Source organism: Parasteatoda tepidariorum, chromosome 3 (genome assembly GCF_043381705.1).
Source record: "Parasteatoda tepidariorum isolate YZ-2023 chromosome 3, CAS_Ptep_4.0, whole genome shotgun sequence".
Classification (NCBI taxonomy): Eukaryota; Metazoa; Arthropoda; class Arachnida; order Araneae; family Theridiidae; genus Parasteatoda; species Parasteatoda tepidariorum.
In genome coordinates this window covers 42,376,691-42,404,045 of record NC_092206.1, presented here as the reverse complement: position 1 = coordinate 42,404,045, position 27,355 = coordinate 42,376,691, and the positions used below count along the sequence as shown (strand labels likewise).

General features: G+C 28.6%; 2 protein-coding genes across 2 annotated transcripts; one reads left to right on the top strand and one right to left on the bottom strand.

The window, feature by feature from the left end:
- Positions 1 to 295: 295 nt before the first annotated feature.
- On the top strand, positions 296 to 12,574 carry LOC107452867 (uncharacterized). Its single transcript, XM_016069487.3, has 6 exons — positions 296 to 767; positions 3,025 to 3,077; positions 6,110 to 6,217; positions 8,319 to 8,366; positions 9,402 to 9,458; positions 12,406 to 12,574. Exons 1-6 carry the CDS (start codon positions 653 to 655, stop codon positions 12,454 to 12,456), a joined length of 432 nt encoding a protein of 143 aa, XP_015924973.1. The 5' UTR covers positions 296 to 652; the 3' UTR covers positions 12,457 to 12,574.
- A 12,152-nt stretch (positions 12,575 to 24,726) lies between these two features.
- Positions 24,727 to 25,290, bottom strand: LOC139425246 (uncharacterized). The gene has a single exon (XM_071179191.1). The coding sequence runs from the start codon at positions 25,288 to 25,290 to the stop codon at positions 24,727 to 24,729; it is 564 nt and encodes a 187-aa protein (XP_071035292.1).
- Positions 25,291 to 27,355: the final 2,065 nt, after the last annotated feature.

The window sequence follows — 27,355 nt, the reverse complement described above, 5'->3', positions numbered from 1 at the left end:
AGTTTTGTTTGCTATGAAAATATTATGTCACACATTGCGCCATCCATTTATAAGTTATATAAAGATAACCAGAATTTATTGACGGTAAATTTACGCACGTTCAGCTTATGCATACAGAAAACTGTTATACTAAACTATCTTTTGTTATATGATTTTAAATGGGTAAGTTACGGAGAAAAAAAAGAACTGAATTAGTAAAAAAAGCTTAAACTATAAATATGAAAAGTATAAGAAATACGGAAAATGCATTTTATCCACGACATCCATTGTGTTGATGCATTGAGACGGAAAATATTTCGCGTTTTATATTATATATTGTCTTTTAAATTATTTGTTCACATTGGATTATATTACTATTAAAGTAAGCTGTGCAAATCAAAAGGAAAGTTATCATAAAAGCTCAGTTTTCTTTTTCAAGTCTTAATTCTAAAGGTTGTTGTTTCCGTGCTAGGAAAACTCGAAGCATTTATTTATAATATTTGAGTAAAAAATTATTTTTTAAACAGGATAGATCAAAGCAACTATAAATATTTGTTTTTGTTTATGATTTGTACGCAATACCAAATTACGTTTGCTATTTAATAAGGCTGTCATTCATAACGCAGTTCACATTGACATTGACATTGTGATTGACGACTTAATTGCTTCCGCAATGATTTCAATTAAATTACTACTCATCATTATAGCTTGTTTTGAATACGGAATGATGCTAGAATTTGCAAAAGACTATTATATGCCTTGCTGGAAATGGGGAGTGTGCAAAGCAGGTATTTTTATCTATATATTTCTGCTATACTCAGAATCAAAATCTGGGTAATTTTTCTGTTTAAATTTGAGAAGCGTAATTCATACTTTGAGGTATAGGATTCAATGCGGACTTTTCAAAAAAAAAAGAAAAAAAACATGCGCAACATAACGCATACTTGAAATTTCACTAATTTTCAATTTAAAAAATTACATACACGTATATAATGTGTGCTTTCGTTTTTCTTTTGAACTAGATTGATTGAATTTTGTATTTACGAAGTTCGATTTAAAATTATTGCTTGAAATAAAATCTTAAATATATTTCATTTGGAAAATATCAAATAATTTTGCTCAAAAAATTGGAAGTATATTTTGAGGTCAAATTCAGAATGTTGCAATAAAAATAACTTTATGTAGTTTGAATTGAATCCTATATATAAGGGAGAGTGGGGTCAATTGTGACATTTTTTACTTAACTATTTTTAACTAACAGAAAATCCAATATATTATTAGTATTGATTGACAGACGAGTAAAGTAGACTATCCTTTACAAGAAAAAAAATAAAAACCTTATTTTAAATGTTATTTTATTAGTTATTAACAATTTTTGACAGTCGTGTACTTGTTACAATTGTCCTCACTTACAGGTTCAATTGTAACAGCTCATAAATTCAACTAAAACATAGTTAATTATACATATTATCATAGTTGTGATATATTTTTAATTGTTTGTAAACATAAGATTATTTATTTCCAGCTGCTACAGTCGTCCCTTTACTTATTGTTACGATCGTCCCCAAGAAGTCATTTCACCTTCATTTGTTAAAAACATGCCAGTTAATTAACAAAACAAATTTTTTTTTGAAATGTTAATTAAGGTGTCCACTTACATATTCGGTTAATAATTTTTATTTGTTTAAACAAAATTACTTTGTTACAATATAATATTCTAATACCAAAAAAAGTACTTACGTAGCGTGGGATTATCTTTTGTGATGTAACTCTTTCAAAAGTACATAAAAATGGTTGCCAGCAGGCGTGTACATGTAGATTTATTAAATGCACCTTGTGCACCACCTAGGAACTAAATCTAGAAACCGATACTCGAAATTTTTGCTCTGTTACAATCGCACCCTGTTACAATTTACCCCACTCTCACACTCCATTAATATCTTATCTTTTGATCGAAATATAATATTTAGATTTTTATTATTTTCTTCTTCAATTGGATTTTAAGAGCATCTAGTAACCCTATATAATTATTTATTTTCAATTCTTGTTTAAATTTAGGTTCTGTCATACCTGGTTGGGAAAGTGAATTAAATCTTTGGTTATTTTTCATAAATATTTCACCAATCTAGAGGGTTCTCTTTGTATTAAGATTAACTGCTTAAGAGGCAAAACATCTATACTAATAGTTTTTATGCTTTATTTTCTTTTTAATTATTGAAATGCCATGCTAACAAAACGTCCTAGCATGTATAAACAAGTAGTGAAGAGGAAATTTCGAGAGAGTGTTAAATCTGTTTGAGTATGGTAGCTAGTAAATAAATGTTTTTAAGGTAAGTTCTAGAAAACGGTATTGTTATTATTTTATAAATTCAATTTTTAAGAGAGCTTATAAATTTACTGAAACCATGTATTCTTAATATTCATTTAATTTTTTAAAACTTAAATCAAGAATTAAAAGCAAAATAATTGAAGCTGTTTTACTTTTTAATTTATTGAGAGGATTGTCATCATTGTTAGGAGTTGGGGCCTGTGAGTTCAATTCTGGCAGTCGGCAAAGAAACCGACTTGTATATACCACAAGGTGTACTATTATGCTGTATCTGAATGTCTAAGATAGGGGTACGCACCAGCTCTGGTGCTGTCCACGTCTTCTAAATAAATTTACGAAGAGAAAAAGGACGTCAAAATTACGAGGCAATGGCCACCAAATGAGAGAACCCAGAAATATGGGGCTATATGCTAGGCAATGGTTGGATGATGCATGAGGCGCTTTACGATTGTTCAATTTCCTTTCCCTCCATCTTCTTAATCATGCATTTTTCGAAATTAAACACTCACTCTGCAGTTTCTTACCAGCTCGGGCTTAAAGTGGTTTCGTCTTGCAGCGTACAGCCACTTTACAGTAATTTGACACCAATTTTTATGGTCAAGACGCAGATGTTCCAAAAATAGTAGGCTAATCTTGGACTTATGCTGTCATTATTTAAATAACTAAGTGGAAGAGTAATTTAAAAATTGTTTTAAAATGCTAAATTTATTTTTTAGATGACGCAATTTATGCAAAAATACGCAGTTGTTATGCATCAGTGCCTGAAAAAGTAAGAAACTTTTTTTTTCATTTATTTATTTCAATTAAAAATTAAATAAATCCATGGAAAAATCCCTGTTAGCACCTGATATACTCAAATAATATTCAAAATACAATTGTTTGACAATATTTTGCCAAGTAATATCAAGGATGAGAAGTAAGCTTAATACCATAGTGTAATTGTATCTAAAAATTAACATTGGTTAAAAAAGTAAAAAACAAAATTCAATGAATATTACATATGCAATGCAATAATAACAATAATAAATAAATAGCATAAAGATTTAAAAATTTGAGAGATTTTAGACATAGGATGGCATTTATACTTTTTAAAATGTCTTCTTGCATTTAATAAATGTTAAAATTTTTGTTGTCTCTCTCTCTGTGTCTGTGTCTTTGTGCCTCTTTCTCTCTGCCTCTGCCTCTCTTTCTGTAATACTCTATCTACTGCTCTCTCTCTTCTTTTATATTAAATTTGACATCAATCAAGCATGCGTTATGCAAATAATGATCTCGAGAGATAAATGATTTTTTTACTGCAATGGGTAAGTTGTCATTATCTAAAAGAAAATAAAAAGGAGGAAACGTCTGCAAAAAGTACTGAAATTGTTTAGTAAAATGTCTCGTGGGAGAGCTACATAACAAATTCACAAGCAAAACCTGAATTTTCCACATTTTAATTATTTCCGTGGTATATTTCTTCATGTTTCAATTAAAAAATTCGAAACTCGATCATTTCATTATTTTCGAGACATCTGAAAAAGATGGAAACTGGGTATTTTAGATATTCCAACGACCTCAAGATCAAAAATAAAGTCGATCGCATACTGAAATCTTAAGACCATTAGATGGTCGTAACTCGATCTCTCAATTATTCCCAGATTAATTATTTAATAAATTAATTATTTATTTTCTCGAATTGCCAAAACATTTTTTCCCACATCTTCACAATTTTCCGTTTCTAAGAGTTTCTAACTATTTTTTAATAAAAGAAACTGTAACGTAAAACTAAAAACCTAAAAAAACAGCTGCATTGGCATCACTTACGATTTTTCAATGTGGAGAAATTTAATTTTTTAACAAAAACATTAATTTGAAATTCTGAATTAGAAGTGGTAAAAAAGTAAACATAATGAATAGGCTTTTATCTAATCATCGATTTTTCACGCCTTAGGTTAACTGTTCTTTTACCGAAAATTAAATAAGCTAACCAGTTAGTGCTGACGGTATTTTGAGTAATGTAGCCAGGCACAAAAATGTATTTCTTTTGCGTGAACAAAAGCTTTGTTCCACAGATTTGGAATCCTTATTCGCAAAATATGGGGGAAGTCACAATCAAATTATTGGAAATATAGTTCCAATAATTTGTTTAAGAAAGCAATGGAAAGTTTGGACCCCTCCTTTTGGAATGTTATAATTTAAATTTAGTTGGATAATAATGGTTAATGATTGGAGTCAGTCGGTTAATAATTGGAATGTTAACCTAAATTTAATGTTTGGAAAACTTTGTAATGGAATCAAAAAAATTAATCTCTCTATTTCTAAATTACTTATCCAATGATAATTTTACTTGAACAATTTTCTTTAATAATAATTTTTTTTATTAATTTAAGAATAATTAGAAACTAAAGACTTGTAAGGCTACTACATTTCACAGTACATATGGTTTAAAGGATAAAATTGAAAATTTGTGTAAAATTGGTCAAATAGTTTTTAGTTGTCTAATTTTAAGAACAAGTCATTTATTTAAAATTTGAGTTTTCGAATACTATTCTAATAATTTCGTTGATGTTTTGTATTTTGTCATTTAAAATTACCATCTTTAAAGGATGTAAAAATAAATAACTTACAGTACAAATGTTTTTCGATTATTATTAAATAAATATATGAAAAAATAAAAATAATTTTGTAAAGAATTCTCTATGGATAAAGTAATTTTTTTAATCGTTTTTAAATACAATTTATAAAAAAAAATCGCTATTAAATTGTGAATTAAGCAAGAGGGGAAAATAACAGTAAGGTATTCAAACTTTCGACTACTTTTCTGCCCAAACTAATGGGACCATATTTTTTTATATTGAGGCTACGAATCATATTTCGAGGACCGCGAATCCAAATCTGTTGAAAATCTTTATGCTGTAAAGCATATTAAGTACGTCTTTGTGTTTGATTTCTCAACTTAAAACATCACCTGCACTAATTTATTAGCATATTTAGGTTTAGATTTAATATCATTAGAGGAAAAGTTAATCATCTTGATCACTTATATAGTTTTATGCACTATACATTTTAGTTGCTTATTTTTTTACAAAAATTTAAAAGTATATATTAAAGGAGAGGATTAATGACACTTTTTCTATCACTTTATTAGTCAATAACCCCTGTTTATACATCATTGTAATTAGCTTTAGCGTCTTATAGGTAATTTCTTTTAAGTACACTCTTTGTCTTTTATTAGCGCAAAAATAAATACTTTTCATTTAGAAATGCATCATGAATGCTACACAGTTCAATGAACTACACAGTTCATAGCTTTTACGTGGCATCATTATTCTTTATTTAACCAACAGAAAAACCAGCTAAATAAAAATGGAAGTTAAAATCTCACAATCCATGATTTTTTTTTGAAATTTTGAACCATTCTTACTGATTTTGATTTGATTATTTTGCAACGAGCATATCAAATTTTCAATTTCCAAATGTATATTTAATTCAAATGTTTACTTTACTGAAAGAGTTACAATAAAAAATACTGTCAGTATAGTGTTGAGAAATACTTTTCATTAGAATGAAAAGTTTGTTTTCAAAATGTTTTAATTCAACTCGAAATCATTTGATTTTGACAACAAAGGAACATCTATTCTCAAATATAGAATAGATTAAACTTTTTCTGTTTGTTTTTGAAATGTATCGTCAGAAAATCATGGAGCAAGTTGCAAAAACTCCAAGTCAGGGAACTGATTTTGTAAAATATGCGAGGAACCACACAATTCAAATTTAAGTAAAATTTTTTTGAACATATATTGTTACATTTCTTTACAGGAGAGAATTGAAATTACCAAAAAAGCCTCAGAAACTGGAGTATTTGAATATCCTTCAGATTTAGATGAGTTTGGCGTAAAATTTTGTAAGCAGGAAAAAGATCTACAGGTAAGAAAAGAAAATATTAACAAAACATTGAAGCATATGTACAGAAATTTAAAAATTGCGTGATATATTTCTAAGTAAGGTGATGTATATCATAAGAATTAGAAATTATCAAAAACTCCATAACTGAAAACAAGCGGGGAATTTTGTAACATAGTTAGAAGATTCAGAATAACGCAAGAAGGATATTAAAACATTTATTGGCATTATGAAATAAATAAATGCAATTTATTTAGTTCTCATGCAGCGTTCCAAATAAATGCAATTTAATATGTTAGAACTTATATTAGAAATTTACCCCAGTATCCGTTAGCCAACACAGATGGAGTATTGATTGCCTGGCACGATCCTCAATCAGTCAGTGTTTTTTTCCCAGCAACAGAACAAGCTAATCTATGATAGACGTAATCTCTAATAGACGTAACAAGTTTATTTATCTTACATGATTGCTTTGAAAGCACCAAACAGAAAAAAATTGAGTGTGAGAAAATTGGTTGGTTTCTTCACAATAATATGTTAGAACTTATATTAGAAATTTACCCCAGTATCCGTTAGACAACACAGATGGAGTATTGATTGTCTGGCACGATCCACAGTCGGTCAGTCTTTTTTTTTCCAGCAGCAGAGCAAGCTAATCTATGATAGACGTAATCTCTAATAGCCGTAACAAGTTCATATATCTTACATGATTGCTTTGAAAGCACCAAACAGAAAGACATTAAGAGTGAGAAAATCGGTTGGTTACTTCACAATAATTATAAGCATAGCGAGGCATGGTGATATTCATTATTTATTTGCAATTTGTATTATTTTATTATTTATAATTCTCAATCTCTTAAGATTGGGATTTTTTATGATGATGAAGATTGAGATTTTATGATAATTATGATGATTAAGATTAGGATTTTTATGATGATTATGATGATTAAGATTGTGATTTTTATGATGATTATGATGATTAAGATTGGGATTTTTATGATGATTATGATGATTAAGATAGGAATTTTTTAAGTCCCGACTATCCGCTAGGGAGCAATGATGGAGTATTGATTGTTGGATACAATCAACAATCGTGCAGTGTTTTTCCCCCGCAACAGAGCAATATAGTCTTTTAACCTTTTCCTTACTGCTGGTACAACATGTGGACCACATGTGATGGTGCAACATGGAACATCATAAGCAAAGTGATAACGTGATTTGTAATTTTTATTTTTATTTTGACACTAACTACTTCAACAATAAATCCTTATTACAAGTATTAGAACTATAACACTTGGTATATAATTTTAAAATTAAATTTAAAAATTTCGTTTAAATTTTATCCTCCTTCATTTTTTACTAACTAAATTTGCAAATCTTTGGCAGTTTTGGAAACACTTAGTACATAACATTTATAAACAAAATTGTGTAAAAAGGTAGCAATATACACTTATCAGATAATCAAAAAAGTTTCTCAAAGAAAATCCTATTGCATTGTAACAGATAGAAGAATTGAAAACTGGGTCGGAAGAACAAGTTTAGTTTAGACTTACAAATGAAATATAAAAAATGTAGTAAGTTTACATGGTTTCCCCTTTCACTCGATTTTTTGCATAGAGGATGTAGTAAATTGCTGATTTTACATTTGTATTTGGTTCTTGCACTAATCGAATTAGCTACTATATTGTTCACAATCAGAAATACATTAAAATTAGAAGAAATTTTTTTTTTGCAATTCTCGGATAAATTGTTCCCATCTTCAGATCAATGGCAGAGAATAAAAAAAAGAATTCAAGTATTCGATTATATAAATATATAAATATCACAAATCAAAATAAAACTCACGATGAAAAACATAATAAAAATCACAAATATGCAAAAGAGATAAATTGAAGAAGAAAAAATGGCGGAAATCGGAGATATGTGTACGTTTGCTTACAATGTATATCTGTTATCTAATATCTGTATCTAATATCTAATATGTGTAGTTCTAATATGTGTTGTTAAATGCATGTTAGCTCTTATATATTATATTCTTCTTGTTCAATCTTACGTATTTCGATATTTTCGGTAATTACAGATTTAACATCATGTAAGTTATACTACTTTTTTTTTTATATTTCAGAATCGTATTGCTGTTGAACTTGGCCGAATAGGTATAGATAAGTACTCCGTAAGAAAAAATTTTTTTACTTGATTTCTTAGTATATTAGAGTATCAAACCAATATCAAAATATATTTGTCAAGTTACAACTTACTACTGATCATTGTTATCAACATCACATAAAAATTAATATTAAATTGCGTAGATCCATAAAATGAATGTATGTATTCATATAGTTTAGAAAAACACTTGCAACTTCTTAAGTAATAGTTTGACTATGCCTAACGTCACATTCTAAATGTACTTATAAATATTTTTAATTTGTTTTAGAACCGTGAAGGATGGTTTTAAAAAGCTTTAGTAACAGCTATTAAAATCTGTAACTACAATGAGAAATGTTAAGGGCAATTTAAATTAATATGAGAAAAGTCATTTAAAAAAAAGATCCATATGTTTGTATGTTCCCCTTTAAACAGTATACAAAAATATTTAACATAAGAGATAGGACAGTTGAGGATATTATTTGAAAAGTTATCAAAAACCACATTAAATTTAATTTTTTTGATAATAATGTGGATGTTTTCTTTAGGATATTGTCATTTGTTACTAGAATTGTTTTATGATGCAAATAAAATTTTGTGGAAATTTCTCTTTTATACCAAGCATTCTTTTAAAAGTTCAAAGACTATTTCGAAAAATTTTCAGATAATTAAATCCGACGTTTTTTATAAGTTACGATTTGCATTCAGAAGTGATCTACATCGTATTGAAAGTAAGTCTGATAAGATTTTTTAAACGTGCGCATTCTTAAATTACAAAATGTGCTATTTTATAACTAAAATTATCTGTTAAATATAGCTTGTTGATGAAGAAATAATATTAAATTATTCATCCTATAATATGTTTTACTTTTTTCACATTGTTAGATATAATATATTTTACTTTCTTTAATTTATTTCTCTTCTCTAATTTGCAATAAATTATCAATGCAACACTTGATATTCTTTAATGTATTTATGACAGCTTCTTTACAATATTTCACTTACAAAATCTTGTTTTTATATATATGCTTTATTCAATATATAGATATTTATTTTTTTTTAGGAATTTTGCGCTAACCCCTCCACTGTCGATGATTGTGCTCGATATGAAAAAGTGATGGTAAGTTTCATTATTTTTTATTGCATTACGAGGGATTCTCAGTTTTTGTTTGAAATAATGTGCACCTTACCCTATCCTACAATAATAGAAAAAACTCTTTAAGTTTTTGATATTTCTTTATATTTCTCAAAAAATACTATTTTGTAAACTTAAAAGTATTTAGTTCATGCAAGTTTTTCTACTTTTCAATAAAGTTTAAAGCTTTCAGAAGTTTGAGAGACCGAGAATAAATTACAAAAAAAACAAGTATTTTTGAAGGCACAACGCAAGAAAATCATGCAATGAGCTTGTAACTCGTATTGATTATCGATTACTTTGGTAGTAAATTGCAGAGACTGCATACAATTTTTCTAATCCTTATTTAAATATTTATGCCGATATGAATATTTTTATATAAAAAAAACTAATTTTTTGCTACAACTTTAAAAATAGTCAGTAAAATTAAGCAAACTTCTTGCCGCAGTTTTTATTTAATTACAAAATTATTGTTTTAAAAGTTCGATTTTTTTTTTAAAAATAATGCACAAGTTATGAGTATTTAAAGAAGTTCTTTTGTGTAGTGAATGCTCGGAAAAATTTAAGATGATTTTTTCTTAATTTTTTAGTGAATCGTATTTGGCAACTAATGGGAAAAAAATCTGATTCGAATATCTTAAAAATGTAAAACGCTTCAAGCAATTATCGAAGTAGTTTTTGTCCTTTTTAAGAAAGCTCTAAAGAATCAGGGATTTTCTCAAATTGTATTATGTATTATTAGAAATTACACTACCCTATAGTAAATAACTGGATAGCAAGAGCAAAATTATGTATGTAGAAAACCCGTATCGTTTCGAACCTTCTTTTAAGAGATACAAAAACAACTCAGAAAATTGCTTGAAACTTTTTACGTTTTTAAGATGTTTAAATCAAAAATTTTCCATTACTTGCAAAATATGATTCACTATACAATTATGAAGAAATAATTATAATTTTTTTCAGCGCAGTACAAAATAATTCCCTTAAATGCTCATATTTTATGCATTTTTCATTTTTTTTTTCAAATTTTTGGACAATAATTATGTAATTTATTTTAAATTGCTTCAAAAATTTTGCTTAACTTCACTGAATATTTTTAAATTTACAGGGAAAAAGCTAGTTTTTTAAATAAAATTGTTTATACCAGCATAAATATTTAAGCTAGATTAGCGAAATGTTATGCAGTAATTGCAAATAACAACCAAAGTATTTAGTTCAAGTTGTAAGCTTATTGCTTGATTTTTCTATCTAAAAGTGTTCAAAAATATTTGTTTTCTTTTGTAATTTATTGTTGTTACCTAAAACCTCTAAAATCTTTAAACTTTATTATAAAGTATGAAAAATCGCATTTACCAAACTTATATGAAATTACAAAATTGTCTTCCAAGTACTCAAAAAAATTACAAAAACTAAAAGCCTCTTCCATTATTGTAGGATAGTGTATGTAATTAGGTATTCATCTTACGTCTATATGGAATACATCTTTTAAAAGGTTTGTCGAAACAACCAGCATTATTTTTCTACCTAATCATAATAATTATAATTGTTTTGTATCAAAACCTAACCATTTTTATATAACATTGTGTAGGTTCGTCTCATACACTACAAACAATGTCAAACTTGTCAATCACAAAATTAAATCTAAACATTGATGCAGCTGTCTGGAACTTATATTAGTAATTCAAAACGTTAATGTTAATATTTAATGTTAATAATTATTATTTACATAATGAGTTTAGTGGGAGTAAGGCTAAGCTAGTGATTGTGTGTCTGGAAATTGAAAATGAAGCAAATTTGGTTGAAAAAATTTATGCGTGGGTCATTTTCAAAGCATGGCTTCCTTTTAAAATCTATAAAGAAACGAAATTGTTACACGGCAAGGTGTATTTTTTCAAAAATGGCAAAACATAAATACTGCCATATGCTGTAAAAAATCCCGGATTAAATAAAGGTATAAAGTACCTGCTTTATAGGTGCCTCATCCTGAATACCCATTTTTATCCATAAAAATGACATTTGAGGCAGGAAATACCATAATGTTTTTTGATCCGGGAAATTTTTACAGTGTACTATTTAAATCAGTTTTTTTTTTACCTTCAATTTTATAAATTTTTTTATTTGATAATTTTTGATCAGCTATGATAAAAAATTTCATATCTGCTATCATAATCCTTATTATATTTTCATATTCGATGGTTGCGCAAAGTGTCCATGTACTCTAACTTAATTAGGCTTGATTCTTTACCATCATCCAAATGCTATAAAATTATTATAATTAACAATAAATTAAGGTTACGAAAATATCTAATATCTGATAAATAACTCATGCAACAGAAAACAAAACAAAAAACACTTTTTCCTCGCATAATTATCTCAATAAAATTCCCTGAATTTAGGATCATTTATTTACATAATATAACACGCATAACTAATATATTTCTTACAATTCAAAGTGTTTTATAATTAATTACCTTCAGCTAATTAACTTTTAATTAATTAATGGCTATGGGGGTAAACTAAAGCCATGAACAACAAGAATAAAGCACGAATTAAGACGCGTTGTGTTTGGCTTTAGTCTACACAGCAAAGTATTACCCGTTCCTTTGTTGGATTGATGGTAGTATTTTATGAGGTAATTTCAACAGGAAAAAAAATTAAAATTAATTTTAAATATTATTCCAAGGGATTAGAAATCAAATAAAATATTTTCTTTTGTAAAATTATATTTTAGAAACTGAATTTAAATCACTCAATAATTATTATTTTTTGTTAAAAAATTATTTATATTCAAAAATTTGCAGAATTAGATTAATGTAGGTAATCGGGAGTTCATTTTAAATTATTCTTTTTACATTTGTATGCAATATGTAGCATTTCCAAAATAAAAATATAAAATAAGCGAAATAATTGTTTTTTTTTTCCCTTCTTTTAGAGATGTCTCAATGATAACCTTGATGAATTGCATGCAGAAGAGTTTTGTTAAAATTTTGTCATGATCTGTATTAATGTAAAACTGCTTATTTTTGATTTCCTTTATCAATTTATGAAATAAAAATTATTGTTCTGAGCAAAGTATTTGAAAAGGTCTTATTTAGTGAAAAAAACAACTTTACAAATTATGAAAATAATTAAAAGTTGAATGCAATAACTTTATGAAAGTTTCAATATCTTATAAAACCTATTCAGTTGCAATTCCTCTTTTGGGTCATTTTCAGATAGTATGTTGCATTGATTTAAAAAATAAAATTTGCAATGTTCTTGTTCCTGATATATTGTTGCAATTAGTAATGAAAAATATCTGCAGATATCCTTTTAACTTATTATAGCTTTACTGGAAGGAAAAATCTGGTAAACACACCGTACTTTATGATAATAACATTTCTAGTTTACTTGAAATTCAGTTTCTCAAAATTACAGTTCTTTTTACCACATATTTAGGGTAAAATATGAAACTAAAAATTAATTTTAAACAAATAAATGGTTCTTATGCTATACTTTAAGGTATCCTAAAGAAATTACCAAATTTTACCACATCTACTATTTTTAATTTCTATTATAAAATCACATTTTACTATAAATTTTGCAAAATTTTTACCTAAGTGCCTTGGTAAAAATTATGGAGTTCTCTGATGTTCCCATAGAGCCTGAACTACGGTAAATGTTAACATATTCTAGTAGTTATATGATCATGTTTTTTTCTTAGTGTAGTTAGTTTAACATTTTTAACTTAATTTTTAGTAATATTTGTTGAAATTTTGAAGAAATAAGGAATTGAAAACTTACTTGGAATTAGTTTAGTAATGTCGAACTATCGAATCGAAATACTAAAAGAGACTTCTGAAGCCAAATTTTTGAGAAAGTTTGACTATTAAATTATGTCTAAAATGATCCGTATTAAAAATCATTCAAATAAAAATATTTTTGAAATGATAATGTATATTTATTTTAATTTTTCAAAGCTTCTATGAGAAGTAGTATTTCGCAGCATTCTATTTTGTCTAAATTCTTTAGAGAGGTATATGCATGTTTAGCAGGGTTCCTTGCAAATAATCCAAATTGTTTTTATATCGGAAGTTCCCAAGAATTAAAATCTAAAATAAGTTTATTTATAAATTCACGCATTTGACCAAACGTAGGATCTTTTATTAAATCAGCTTTCTTATTTAAAATGCTAATTCATTTTTTGACAAATACTCTACTTGTTTCTTAACAAAGTGAGTGAAAATCATCTTAAATTAACCAATAGAATAAATAAACCTACTACTTGAACATTAATGGATTTTGCTATTGAAATATAATAAAGTAGTGAACTTTAAAAAGTTATAGTAGGTGTTTCTTTAAATCATATCTGAACTATGCTGTGGTGTTTTATTGAACAAAATGCCATAAATGTATGAAAAAGTTTTTCACTATTAGACCTAACACAATTCTAAATTGAATTATGTAATATAGCCCATGTTCTTATCCCACTTGCAGTTCTTTTATTTAATAAGATATGCATCGAGTTCGTTGAAAAAAACCGCTTTATTAATGTGCAGTTTGAAAAATTAAAATCAAAACACGTGAATAACCTATGATATGATAATTAGAGTTTCATGTGCTAAAATTGGCAATTAAGAGCGGTGTCATTTTTACCCTTATTGGTGCGGAATTATTTCCAGTTAAATTATAATGATTAATTACATATTAACTATATATCAATTACAATTATGTAATAAATAACAATAAAATCAATTGTTAGTATGACAGCAGTAAATAAAATAAAAATAATAAAATGATTTTAACAAATATGAGCACAAAATTGGATTCAGTAAGTAAAACTGCCATACCGCTTGCAAGGCGTCATTTTTCCGTTAAGGGTTAAGTTACGAAATCAGAAATTAGAACATAGATTCTCTAAATAAATATTTTTTCAATGGCTTTGATCAAAAATTGGGTTGTAATCATATGTATGGAAATATGGTCCCGTAAGTTCCGCAAGAAAGCGTGCGTTTGAAACTTTTGATGTGTTAATAAGTTTCGCGTTTCCTTCCCAGTATGTCTTGAACTATTTTAGAAAGTCATAAACATTTCGCACTCAAAAAATTAACTCGTTTTTAAAAAGTTACTTGCATGTAAACATAATTTTTAATAATTTTTTTTATATTTTTTTATTAACTTAATGACCAAAAATACTTTTATTATAAAGTAGAAAATTGGTACCCTATTTTATAAACTTTACAGATTTAAACTAAAAATATAAAAACATTGAAAATAATCAGTCACTCAGCTCTTTCGAATTGGAAATTTAAAAATGACTCAGATAAATCCATAAAACAATTAAATAAGCATAATAGTAATTAAAAATTCATTCATTGTACACACATTAATTCAGGTATTACATTTTTCTTATTCTGTGTACTGTACAGCATTACATAGAACAAAATGAAATCAAAAACTGTGCCGAGATGAATAACAAATTAGAAATTTGTGCAATTTTTTAAACCGTTAATTTTTTAAAGATAAATACTGCTTTGATTACATAAAAAAAAGCTTTAAAATTTTAGTTATCTTTGTATCTCGTTTACTGTGTTTAAAAATAAGATTTCCAGCAGCCCACAGTGATGGAGAACAAAACTCTAAAGCTAAATAAATACATAAAATCAATTCCCTAATTTTCCTTCAATAAAAGAATTATAAGCTAAGTCAAAAGAAAAAAGGGTATAGTTATCCTTAAAAAAGGTATATTTTAGTTTTATACATATTAAAAAAATCTATTTACGCTAATAAACTGTTTATAATTATTTTTCCTCTTAAACAATGGATATTGCAACGTAATTCTTCGAAATCTTTTCATTCGGTCAAATGTCGTACACAGTAAAATTATAAATCTACTCATTTTTATATGAATAGATTTATATAATAATTTATAGTTACATACTGTTTAACTGAAACACAATTTATAAAAAATTGCTTTTTTTACGGTTATTACGTTTTTTTAAAGTAAAAATTTTGAATATCATAATAATATTGAGATCTAATTTTTATGAAATAATCTCTGTGTTTTCATATATAAACTGATCGTAATTAGCGATTATTTATTGTGTCGAAATTATTTTATCTCTCCTTACTGTAAGTAATAAGGCACATTTTAATAAGCGCAAATTGAAACGATAAGTGGAAAAGTTATTTATGCAGTAGCAATAAAAACACTTTCAGTTAAAAGACTCCCAAAAAACCATGAAAAACAAAATGCTTAATGCAGACGTTTATGAGGTATTATTTTCATTTTCACTGTACTTTTTTAAAAGCAGAAATAGAATAAGAATAGTATAATAAAAGCCTTTAATTATTACTCTTAATCTTTAGAGAAAAAAATGTTTGAAAAATACATAAACTTCCAAGAATATTTTTAAGTAAGTATTAATTAACAAGAAATTAGTTACGCTTTGCTGCGTCTCATTAAAAAGTTAAATAAAAACATTGACCTTTCTAAAAGAAGTCTAAAGCCTTGAAACAAGAATTTAATAGAAAGGAAAAAAGAAATATCATTATATTTTTCTTGATACTCTTAATTAGTTAAAGTAGGTGGTTATTTATATTCGTAAAATTAATAATAAGATATTTCCATATGATATTTACTAGAATAACCAATTAATTGATGTTGTAAATATCTCAGATAGACAAACAGATGTAATTAGACGGATTATGAACTAAATTCATACTTGAGTATTTAAATAATGTTTTTTGCTTCGTTAGACTATGTATATAGGAAATAATTACCTTGAAGATTTGTAAGCAATTTAAAACCATGTAATTTTCTAAAGAAAATATTAATAATGCCTACAAAATTATTTGAAAGCTATTTGAACCTTTAAAATAAAACAATTTTTGGTTCATATCATTTAACATTTGATTTCACTTTTTTAATAATCTATATGAGGTTCATAAGTACAATTCTATTTTTCTTCTTTTTTAATAAAAATAAATTTATTTTCAGTAAAATTTACTCTTTCACGTGCATACAATAAAGACAAGATATTCATTTTAAATCTTTCTAAACCAAATGGCATTTTTCGATTAATATATATGTTACGGTGAAACACCGAAATCTGGAGAATGCCGAAATTCACCGTTGAATGTCAACATTAACGTAGTCGCTTGGTGTATGTCCGAAATATTTATTACATTTGATTTGATATGAATTTATTCGTGGATATAATTACATTTATTCGATATTTTAATACTTACTGACGATAGATCAGAAGAAACATCAGTGTTTGGAGTATCAGGCCATACATTTACATTTGCCCGGTATACCCTACACTGATGTTTTTAAGGTGAAGTGCCACTGCCCAGTATACATTTGCCCGGTATACCCTACACTGATGATTTTTTAATGTTAAGTGCCACTGCCCGATATATATTTGCCCGATACTCCAAACACTGATGTTTCTTCTAATCTGTCGTCAGTAAGTATTAAAATATAGAATAAATATAAATATATCAAATAAATATAATAATATCCGCTAATAAATTAATATAAAATTGGATATAACAAATATTTCGGACATTCACCAAAGCGACTATGTGATTGTTGACATACACCGGTGAGGGTCCGAATGTACAAGAATGCAATGAAATATTCGATCTTTCACCGACGTATTTGGTGTTTGTCGACATTCACTGGTGAAAGTCAAAAACCACCGATTTCGGTCATTCGCCGTAACATATATACAAGATAGATAGACATAATTTGAATATTTGAAAATTATTGCATTTTGATTAGTTTAGAAAAGCAGAATACAGTCCCTTATATGGAAAATTAAAGCATTCTTTTTTAAAGGGGTAAATACCACGTCGGAACAGTATTTGACAAATTATTTAGCTGTATATGATTGAATTTGGTTTCAACATTATATTATTGTTATAAAGTTGTAAATGCTTATTAAATAATAACAACTTTTTAGAAAAATATTTTCTCTAAATTTCGAAGTAATAAATTCATAATATATTTATAAAATATTTATAATATTTCTTTTTTTTTCCTAAATTATTATGCTCTAATATTTAAAACTAATCTAAAGAGCGTGTTATGTGTCTGTGGCTGCTTTGTTTTCAAATTAGAAACTGCTCCAGAGCTTTAAAAAAATTTAGCTTATTTTTCAAAAATATTCTACTTTATAAGAACACAGTCAAATTTAATTAATTCATTGTTTACGGTAAAGTTGCTTTTGTTGCAATAATAAATTCTGTGAATTCTCACTCATGAAAAATGATAACTTAAAGATTTTTGAAATATAATACAGCCACATAACAAGTAAGTTGTTTGAATAAAGTATTTCGACTTAAAAATTATATTACTGTATCTATTAACATTTCCAAACTATATCAAATAAAAATTGTAACTAGCGTTCTTGATACTGAAAAGGGATTTAACTAGTAGAAACTATGTATTAATGTAAGTCTATTATTTTTAATTATTAATATATTATATTAATAAGTAATATTTAGCGCTAATACATAATATTGCTTTATAATATATAACAATATAGCATTATGTGATTTAAGAACAATTATTTTTTTTAAAAAAATGTTTCTGTTTGAGACATCAAAAAGATACTGCTATATTTATTTTTAGTTTCAAATTATATCGAATATAAATTGAAACTGGCTATTTTCATATTGAAAAAAATATTATTTTATGCAGTGAATAAATTTTATTGAGTGAACTGTATTTAATGTAAATTTTATACAATTTTTGTTTTTTGAATATAAATTAATTATTTTCTTGATTTCTATTTTATTCATTTTATGAACTCATGTTATTCATTTTTATGAACGTTATACCCATTTAAGATATTTCAGGCATACATGTGGAATTTTAATTGAACATTAGTCTTACTAATGCTGATTTTTAGTGTGAAATTTTATTACACTCTCGAATTAAGCAGAAAAGTAAGTAGTAATTCGTCATAAAGTCACAATAAATAATAAAAAGTCCGTAATTTATAAAAAAAATTTTAAATATATAATAAGATTAAGTCAAAAATGTTTTCGGAATTAATAAGCTTTATATAAAAATAAATTATTCTACCGCGAACTACCCAAAATAATAATACATATTTATTGTACAATGATCCCTTAATTTTATTTAATTATCTAAATATTATATGTCATTAGAGTAAATAAGTTACTGATAATAAATGAAACTCTGTTACATCTGACTCTTTTTGAAACATAAAATAATGTTTTCGTTCAAAAATACTCATATGTAAAAAATAATTACTGACAGACAAAACGATAATATTGGTTTCGAAAATATCTCATATATTTTTTTACGTATCTATTTTATTACGTTACGTATCTTTTATAGAGTAATTACTTCAAAAATGATTTTACTATTAATCATTGCAGTACACAAAAATTTATAATATTCATTATTCTTTATTAACTTTCATGTAAAAATAATGTATCAAAAGTATTAATTTAAATAATTCCCCTTTCCTTAGAAATATCTTATATCTGTTGTTGATTTTATGATCTAAATATTTTTCGTAAAGAAAGTATGTGTTATGTTATGTTATATTCAGTTAGTTAGCGTATATGCACCGTTGCAAAGAAACCACAGTACGCAAGAATAAATAACAATATTTATGTTTACTCTTTTGAAGTTTGTAATACAAAAATTCTTAAGTGTTTTTTTTGTAAAGAAGCTCATTCGAAAAGAAAATAGTTTGTTACTGCAAATGTTAACAAGGATGTCAAAAATTACGAAAAGAAACTTCAGAATCTTCGAAAGAGTATTCGTAAACTATTCACGTAGATTCTATTAAACCTGTATAACATATATTTTTATTTGCCTAAAAAAAATTGAATCATATAACAATATGAGTTGTTTTAGACAATGTTTACACTATATGAATCCAAAATTATATTTGTTGTTTTAAAGATTTATGATTTCAGTTAGTTTAATCTGTATTAATAAAAAATAATAAAAACATAAAAAATAAATTAAAAAAATTATTTCAATCAAAATAAAAAATCCAAAAATAATTTATTATAAAAAATATATTTAATTTTGCATTTCGATGAATCTATGGCTTACACCAAAATAGTTTATAATCAAATATCTCAATAAACAGTGCAATTTCAGAAATTCTTAATACTTAATAATTATGTAAGAACTCTGGAAAATTTGCCGAATCTATTGAAATCTTGAAACTCATACAAATAGGCTGCATAATTTAATTTATTTTTAATTCCTTTTCAAAACACTTCACGACATAAAATTAAGTTAATTAGCGGAAACTTTGGCAAAATTTAAGTCATTCTAGTTTCTTGAGTTATCTGTTGAAACATCCGAAACCTAATTAGAATCTCCATCAGCTTTAAATGATTAACTGCGAGCTGAGTTCTGTATACTTGCCTCAGGCTTGCTTAGTAAAAGCAATGTTCGAAGATTTAGTTTAGCTAAAATGTTATTTTTTATGAAGTTTATTTGTCTTATATTTTTAAATATTATGAATATAACTGTTATTTCAAAACGAGTAATAATGGAAAGGAAACTGGAGCGGTAAGATACTACTTGATTAGAAACTTAATTTAATATAAATATAAATGAATTTTAAAATATTAATCGACACGTTTTAAACATTCCCAAATAAGCACCCATTATCAAGATTTGCTAGACGTGAATGAGAAGTTAGTTTTATCTATTATTTTTGATAGTCGCTGTGGCATTTACCACATTCCTTGTCAGTGCGATATTGACTGTATCAAGCTAACTAAACTAAACTAAACTCAGTGGCTACTAAACTAAGCTAACTAAACTAAAAGCAACCCAAGAGGGTCAAGACAAACTGTGCCCATCTCAGTTTTCTTAACCTTGTGCTCTGGGGTGCAGGAGCAGATGTTCCGATCAGGTGGTCAACCGAACGCGGGACCCCCAGTGTTTATTCCCAAGCATGCTTGGTACTCATTTATCGACCCACTGAAGGGATGAAAGGCTGAGCGAACCTTGCCCGGCCCGAGGATCGAACCAGGGACCTGTGGCACGACAGCGGGAAGCACTACCACTCAATCACCGGGCGTCATCAAGCTAACTAGATTCATTTTAAAATTTAGACTAAAAGAACACTATAGATATGTTTGTTATCGAAAATACAAGAGATCATCAATTGCTGAATTTTTTGGATTTCCAGTTTCTTGCTGGAATCCTGGACATAAATTCAAATTCAACAATTTCAATAGTATCCCCCCCCCATCACGTCAGCTCATCTTGAGGACATAGAACCTTGTTTTAGTCATACGAATGTTGATTCCCTTATTATAAACGTTAGTTCATCCCCACCTCTTTATAGCGTGTAGAAATGTATTTCTCTCTAATTTTCCCCTCTTGGAAAATGCTTTTTTTCGTTTGTTTTTTTGATAATTTTCTTTTGCTCTGTTTCGTCTTCTGTAGTTTTTCTAGTTTCATTTCTCACCTTTATTTTTAAATTTTTTGTTGGCAGCTTTGTATTTTATATTTCAAATCATTTATGTTTCTTCTCACTCACGTCTGCCGAGACTTGAAAAAGGGAAACCTATTTTTGAGAACTTAAAGCATATCGACTGTTATTTCCAACTTATTTATTTTTGAAGCGAAAGAGGTGTTTAATAAAGAAAGCAATAATGCAGTTATTTCAGTGTAATAATACACTGCTGGCTATTTAAATTGCTACACCAGGAAGGAATGCAAATAACAGAGTGATGTTTATCGGCACATACACTATAGTTGGAGGAACAAGTGATTAAATGTTTAGGATATTTGGATGTATAGATCCTGAGAAATCAGTACTCAGAGCAGCCTCCCCTAGAAGCTATAACAAGAGTTATTCTCCAGGGCATCGAGATGAACTGAGATTGGATAGCATGGACGGGTATAGCATTCCATGCAGCTTCAACACTATGCCACAATTTATTGACAGTAGTGACTGACGAGTTATGGCGTGCCAGTCATTTGGCAACCATTGACCAGACGTTTTCAATTGGGGACAGATCAGGAAGACGTGCTGGTCATGGCAAGAAGCGAACATGTTCTGTGTCAGGGAAAGTCAGGACAGTGCTGGCAACATGCGGTCGTGCATTGTCTTGCTGAAACGTAGCATTATGGAGGCCTCGAAGATAAGAAAGAACAACTAGCCCTAACACATTAGAAATGTAATGGCTGCTGTTCAAAGTGCCACCAATGTGAACAAGAGGTGATCGAGACGTGTATCCAATGGCGCATCATGCCATTAGTTCAGGTGAGGGGCCAGTATGACGAAGTCGAATGCAAGCTGACAATGGGCGTTCTCCACGATGTTTCCAAACACGGAAAAGACCATCTTAATGCTGTATACAGAACATGGATTCGTCTAAAAAAACGACATCTTGCCTTTCCTGCATCCAGGTTTGTCGTCGATCACACTAATGGATGCGCTTCTGCCTGTGATGCAGCGTCAAGGGAAGCCAGGGACTGACAGTCAATGCTGCTGCAAACGTCGTCGAACTGTTCGTACAGACACTTTTTGTCTTGCAAATGTCCCCATTTGTTGACTCAGGGTTCGTGACGCTGTTGTACGATCCCTTAAAGCCATGCGGATAATATGTAAGTCTTCTCGGCTGTTAGTGATGAGCTCCGCTGAGATAATGCACGGCGTTCCATAAGACCTTCATGAACCCATCGATTCCATATTCTGCTAACAATCATGGGGTTTCGATCAACGCGAGCAGCAATACTTCGGTATGATTAACCGCAATCTCGTTAGTCCACAATTCGAATTCGATCAAACTCAGACACGTGTTGGTAGGGATTTCTCCTTCTTACACGAAGCGTAACAAAATCTTTTTTACCCTAAGAACAACCCTGAAATTATATTTCTGTATCAGAAACTTACTGTAAAATCTCTTACTTTATACACATTGTAGGTGCTACTACCGTTGCCTGCTTTGCATGAATGCGCTGATAAGCTAATCATTTGCATATCACAACATACTTTATCCATCCAGCAAATTTCACTTTCGTGGTGTGTCGTCTTCCTGGTGTAGCAATTTTAATGGCCAGTAGTGTATGTTATTTTTTTTTTCAAAAAAATATTACCCATTTTTTATTAATTCGAAATTATAAATATTTTAGTTATTTATAATCTGCTTTCGGTAAAACATGGTTTTGTAACTGTTCTGGCTAGAAATTAGGATTTCGACTAGCTCCTTATTGATACGCATAAGATAGAGCACATATACCACTCACAAGGAAAAATACAAGTACAGAATATAAAAGTTGAAATGAAATTAAACATTTACTGTTCTTTGAAACATGGAGACAACCTAACGCATAGAAAAGTAAGTGGTTTGAAATGGACTACACATATTGTCACCAGATGGCATTCAGCTTTCAGATAGGTCGCAATGGCAATCTATACTGTAAATTGATCCGTTGTTATAGTTGAAATTATTTTTGTAATTTAAGTAAAGTAATACTATTTTTGTAATTTAAGTAAAGTAATACTATTTTTGCAATTGCTTTAATTAAACTGAGTATAATTCCTTTATAATGATTGTATAAAAGAATTTATACTAGAGTTATTTGGAACTTAACATTGGAATCACCTGATTTTGATTGATCGACATGATTTTTTTTGAATTAAGAAGAGTATAATTCTCATATAATGATTGGTTGAAAGGTTTTTTACATGAGTTATTTGGAATTTAAGATTCAAATCACTGTAGCTTCTCGAAATTAATTGAATATTGCTTGAGCGCTGTAACGCGTATGGGTACCTTTTCCTGGTATGTCTTCCTCGTTAAACAACGCAATTTTCATGGGTGTTATTGCAGTATAAAGTGTAGGGTATAGGTACAAAATGTTTAAAATAATTTATCAGCCCACCAGTTAAAAAATACGGCTTGTGTTATGGTTTACTTATGGTCGGTGATTCGACAACACAGAATAAGCTAGGGGGTCTCATGAGTTTTGTAACAACATGAAAATTCCAGATACTTTTTTTCCATTGACATTCAAATTCTATTTAATGCTTTCGGAAGGAAACAATCCGGCTACCCACTGAACAATTAAGAATTTACACCAAGTGATTTTCCTTCGTTTCGCTGCCTAAAAGAATTTCTCAGCGTTAAGTACTTTATAACGGATGATGAGACAAAATAATCTGTTCCTCACATGTTATTCACACATTCGGCAAATTTTTCCACTTATTCATACCAGGAGTTTCCAGAATCTTATGGCAATTTATTTTAAAATCATAAAAATTAAATGGTAAATAAAAGTTAATGAAGAAATGAAAGTTAATTTTAAAATATATATATATATGCAACTCTTTACTTTTCTTCTTAGCAAATTTACCTTTTAAAAACTCTAGTATTTCATTAAAAAATTACTCTAGAACTGTTAACTCAGATTAAGAATCATAAATGAACCTTTTAGCTCATGTGTCGCTGAAAGATTTTTTTAAAAATTTAATAAAGTGTCACAAATACTTGTAAAGGTGTCTATTTTAACGGTCTAACGTGATATAAAATATTTTTGAATGATATGGACTGCATATCTACACATATCTGCACATTATATTCCACCATCCACTTGATTTTGTGGCCAACAGTAAGTGGTAATAATGGAAGAACTACAATTGCTCTATATTAAATTCCAGAAATTCACATCTTTTCTTTTTCTATACTTTCCCGATTTCAATTACCTTAAAACCATGTGTTGTAATGTAATTAGTAAATAATATAAACTCTCATCACCGTTTCGTATCTACACTGAAAAAATATGGTCAAAACTACCAGAATATGGTGAAATTAACCGTGTTTTTGGCTCTATGGGAACATCAAAAAACCAGGTAATTGTTACCAAAATGCCTTGGTAATGAATTTTTTGTCAAATTAGCAATAAAACATGGTCTTTATCACTATGCTGTTAAGTATTAATAGCTGCATGATTAGGTAATTTTAACAGGGCAGTAAACATTTGAAAACTTTATTTTTTATCAGTGTTTTTTTTTTCTATGTAAGCTGTCAGTTAACATCTATAAACATTTAAAACTATAAAAAAAAATACACTTGTAGATGTGCAAATACCTGAACAAGGCTGTTATTTCACGTAAACGTAATTAAAACACAACTTCAGTATATTTTGAAAGAGCACCATCTACCTTTATTTACAAACGACTGCTAACAAAAGAGTTGCCATGCAGAGACAACTAAGTTCTTTTATTTAATCTAATTACTAATTTAATTACCCGCTTGCAACATCCTCCCCGCCCGGGTCGACCTCCAGGGTGATGAATTGCTGCACGGGTCGGGAAATTGTCCCTTCATTTACTCGCAGTATGCATGTACGGGCTTTGTTGTCACTGCCTAAGATCACTGACTCGACGCGTGCTTTCCTCCAGGTGTGCCGAGGTTTGACGTCCTCCAGCAACACGACCACATCTCTGACCCGGATTTTAGTTCCATTAGGTGGGTTCTTCCCGTAGTGAAATGTTCTCAAGTCCATCAAATACTCCCTCTGCCATCTTTTCCAAGAGGAGTCCATTAAATGTTGACGACTTCTCCATATGCGTGTTAAATCAGAATCTGAACTCGATGAGCCAGAAGGGATAATTGTGAGTCGTTTTCCCATCAGAAAGTAAAAGGGTGTCAGTGCTTCGTCCGGAACGTCTGTAATAGCATATTCATGAACAATTGGTCTGCTGTTCACGGCGGCTTCGATATCCCATAGAACCGTGATCAGACCGGTAGTGTCTAAACAAGCTTTACCAAGGGTCTTCCGCAGACACTGTTTGATAGTACCAATCATTCTCTCCCAAAACCCTACCTTTATTTACAAACGACTACTAACAAAAGTGTTGCCTTGCAGAGACAACTAAGTTCTTATATTTAATCTAATTACTAATTTAATTACCGGCGTGCAACAAAGGCTGAACTAAATCAGTAGCTTAACTGTTATTAAACAAATACTACAGTAGGGTAAATAAAATTACCGCATCAGGGCTGTCTCAACATTCTAATATGCAATCATAAAGGTAGATGCTTCAAATGCCACCATGACCCCGGATGAATCTATTTCTTTAATTTATTCATTAATTTATTGTTGTACCCATGTACGCAGGTGTGTGAACACATTACAAAGCTCAGCTAAGAGACCTAGTCAAATCAACTCACAGTACACATGTGTAGACTGGGAGGAGTTAGGATTTTTACTTAATACAACATCGAAGCATTTTTTTGCAATGAACTTAAGTTTATAATTTTTTTTCTTTGATTTGAGCAAAATTTTCTTACACTTGATTAAGGCTTATAAAGGGTATTTTGTAATGAGCACATAAGTCATATGCAAATATAAAAATAAAAAACCATTTTGTTTTACACGCATATTGAAGATCATATAACTAATATGAAAGGCAGATATTTTCAATCGAAATAAAAAGCTATAGTGAAGAAATACGTTTGTGTTTATTGGGTTAACTGTAAAGTCAAGAGTAGATACTATGCTAGAAAATTAACAAAATATTATTAGTAAAAAATCCGAATTTCCAGATCCAATTTTTTTCCTAATAATTAATGTAAATATTTTCTTTTAGAGAAGTTAAGAACATCCTTGGAGTTAATAGTAGAATCAATAAAGTTTACATCTTATTTATAAGTAGTTTTTCTTGCAAGGATATTTTAAAAAAAATTATATTTTTGTTTGAGTACATTTTTAGATGTTAATAATATTCTAGTATCATTAGTGGCAGGTAGTTGTATTTTTTATTGAACTTCTAGCAAATAAACTGCTGAAAAAGGAAAAGTCAGTAAGTGTCAAAACGTGAAAATTCAAAAAATGAAGACAGCTACTGAGCTAAAAGATATATTGAAACATAAACATGACTATGGTTCGAAATGACTCCTTTGTTATTGGAGTTGAAAAGAAAGAATTGCACTTATTGCACAACGCAAGACATTGAAATTAGTTATAGTAACCATTCAACTTAGATAATTCTCAAAGTATAGAAACTAATTCGGATATCATATTTTCCCAATCATAATTTTCGCAGCTTTGAAGTTGTTTGTTTCAAATTATGATCTTCATATCACATTTATTTTTTGAAACAACAACTTCATGATGTTTCCAATAACATAACTTGTCCGCTTTAAAGGTAACTGAAAGGAACAAGTAGAAAATATTTTAATAAAGGTAAAAGTTTAACATAAATGTGTGTAAAATTGATGTGACACACAAAATGATGGAAAATATGGCATACAGATTTTGATTAAGCAGCTGAGCATCATGGGAAAATTTATAAATTCCCGAAACGTTATATATTATCTAATCTCTCTGTTGTTGTTTATCTATGTTGTAGTTCTGTTAACTAAGTATTAGGATTTAATAAAGACGATAGCGGAAAACTACGAAATCAGGAGATAATGCCATTTAGCTAAAGTATTATATTTTAACTAGGAGGCTCCGCCCCCTGCTCGCTAACGCTCGCCAACCCCCGAGAATTGCTACGCAATCCTATGTGGTTCACGCTGTGAACCATGGCTCGCTGTGCTCGCTCGCCAATGAACACAATGTTCTAGCACAAAGACATAATATATTATCATCAAAGACATAGTATTTTATCATCAAAGACATAGTATTGTACTTATGTAGAAGAATTCTACCAATGTTCTTATTGGCTTTTAAAAAAGTATATTAGCTATTTAGATTGTACATGGTGAAAAAATCAAAACATTAGCTAAATAAGAAACATATTAGCAAAATAAATTATCAAATATTGCTTCACTAATATTCTGCATTTTAAAGCGTGAAAATTCAATGCATAAATAAACGCGAAATATAAAAAAATTCAATGCATTCAATACAAACACTTAAACGT

What these genes read in the sequence shown, in the direction of transcription:
- LOC107452867 (XM_016069487.3), top strand. Translation starts at nt 653, where the DNA reads ATGATTTCAATTAAATTACTACTCATCATTATAGCTTGTTTTGAATAC. An exon ending in AGCAGGAAAAAGATCTACAG is followed by an intron (nt 6,218 to 8,318) that starts GTAAGAAAAGAA and finishes TTTATATTTCAG; the next exon opens with AATCGTATTGCTGTTGAACT. An exon ending in CTCGATATGAAAAAGTGATG is followed by an intron (nt 9,459 to 12,405) that starts GTAAGTTTCATT and finishes CCCTTCTTTTAG; the next exon opens with AGATGTCTCAATGATAACCT.
- LOC139425246 (XM_071179191.1), bottom strand. Translation starts at nt 25,290, where the DNA reads ATGATTGGTACTATCAAACAGTGTCTGCGGAAGACCCTTGGTAAAGCT.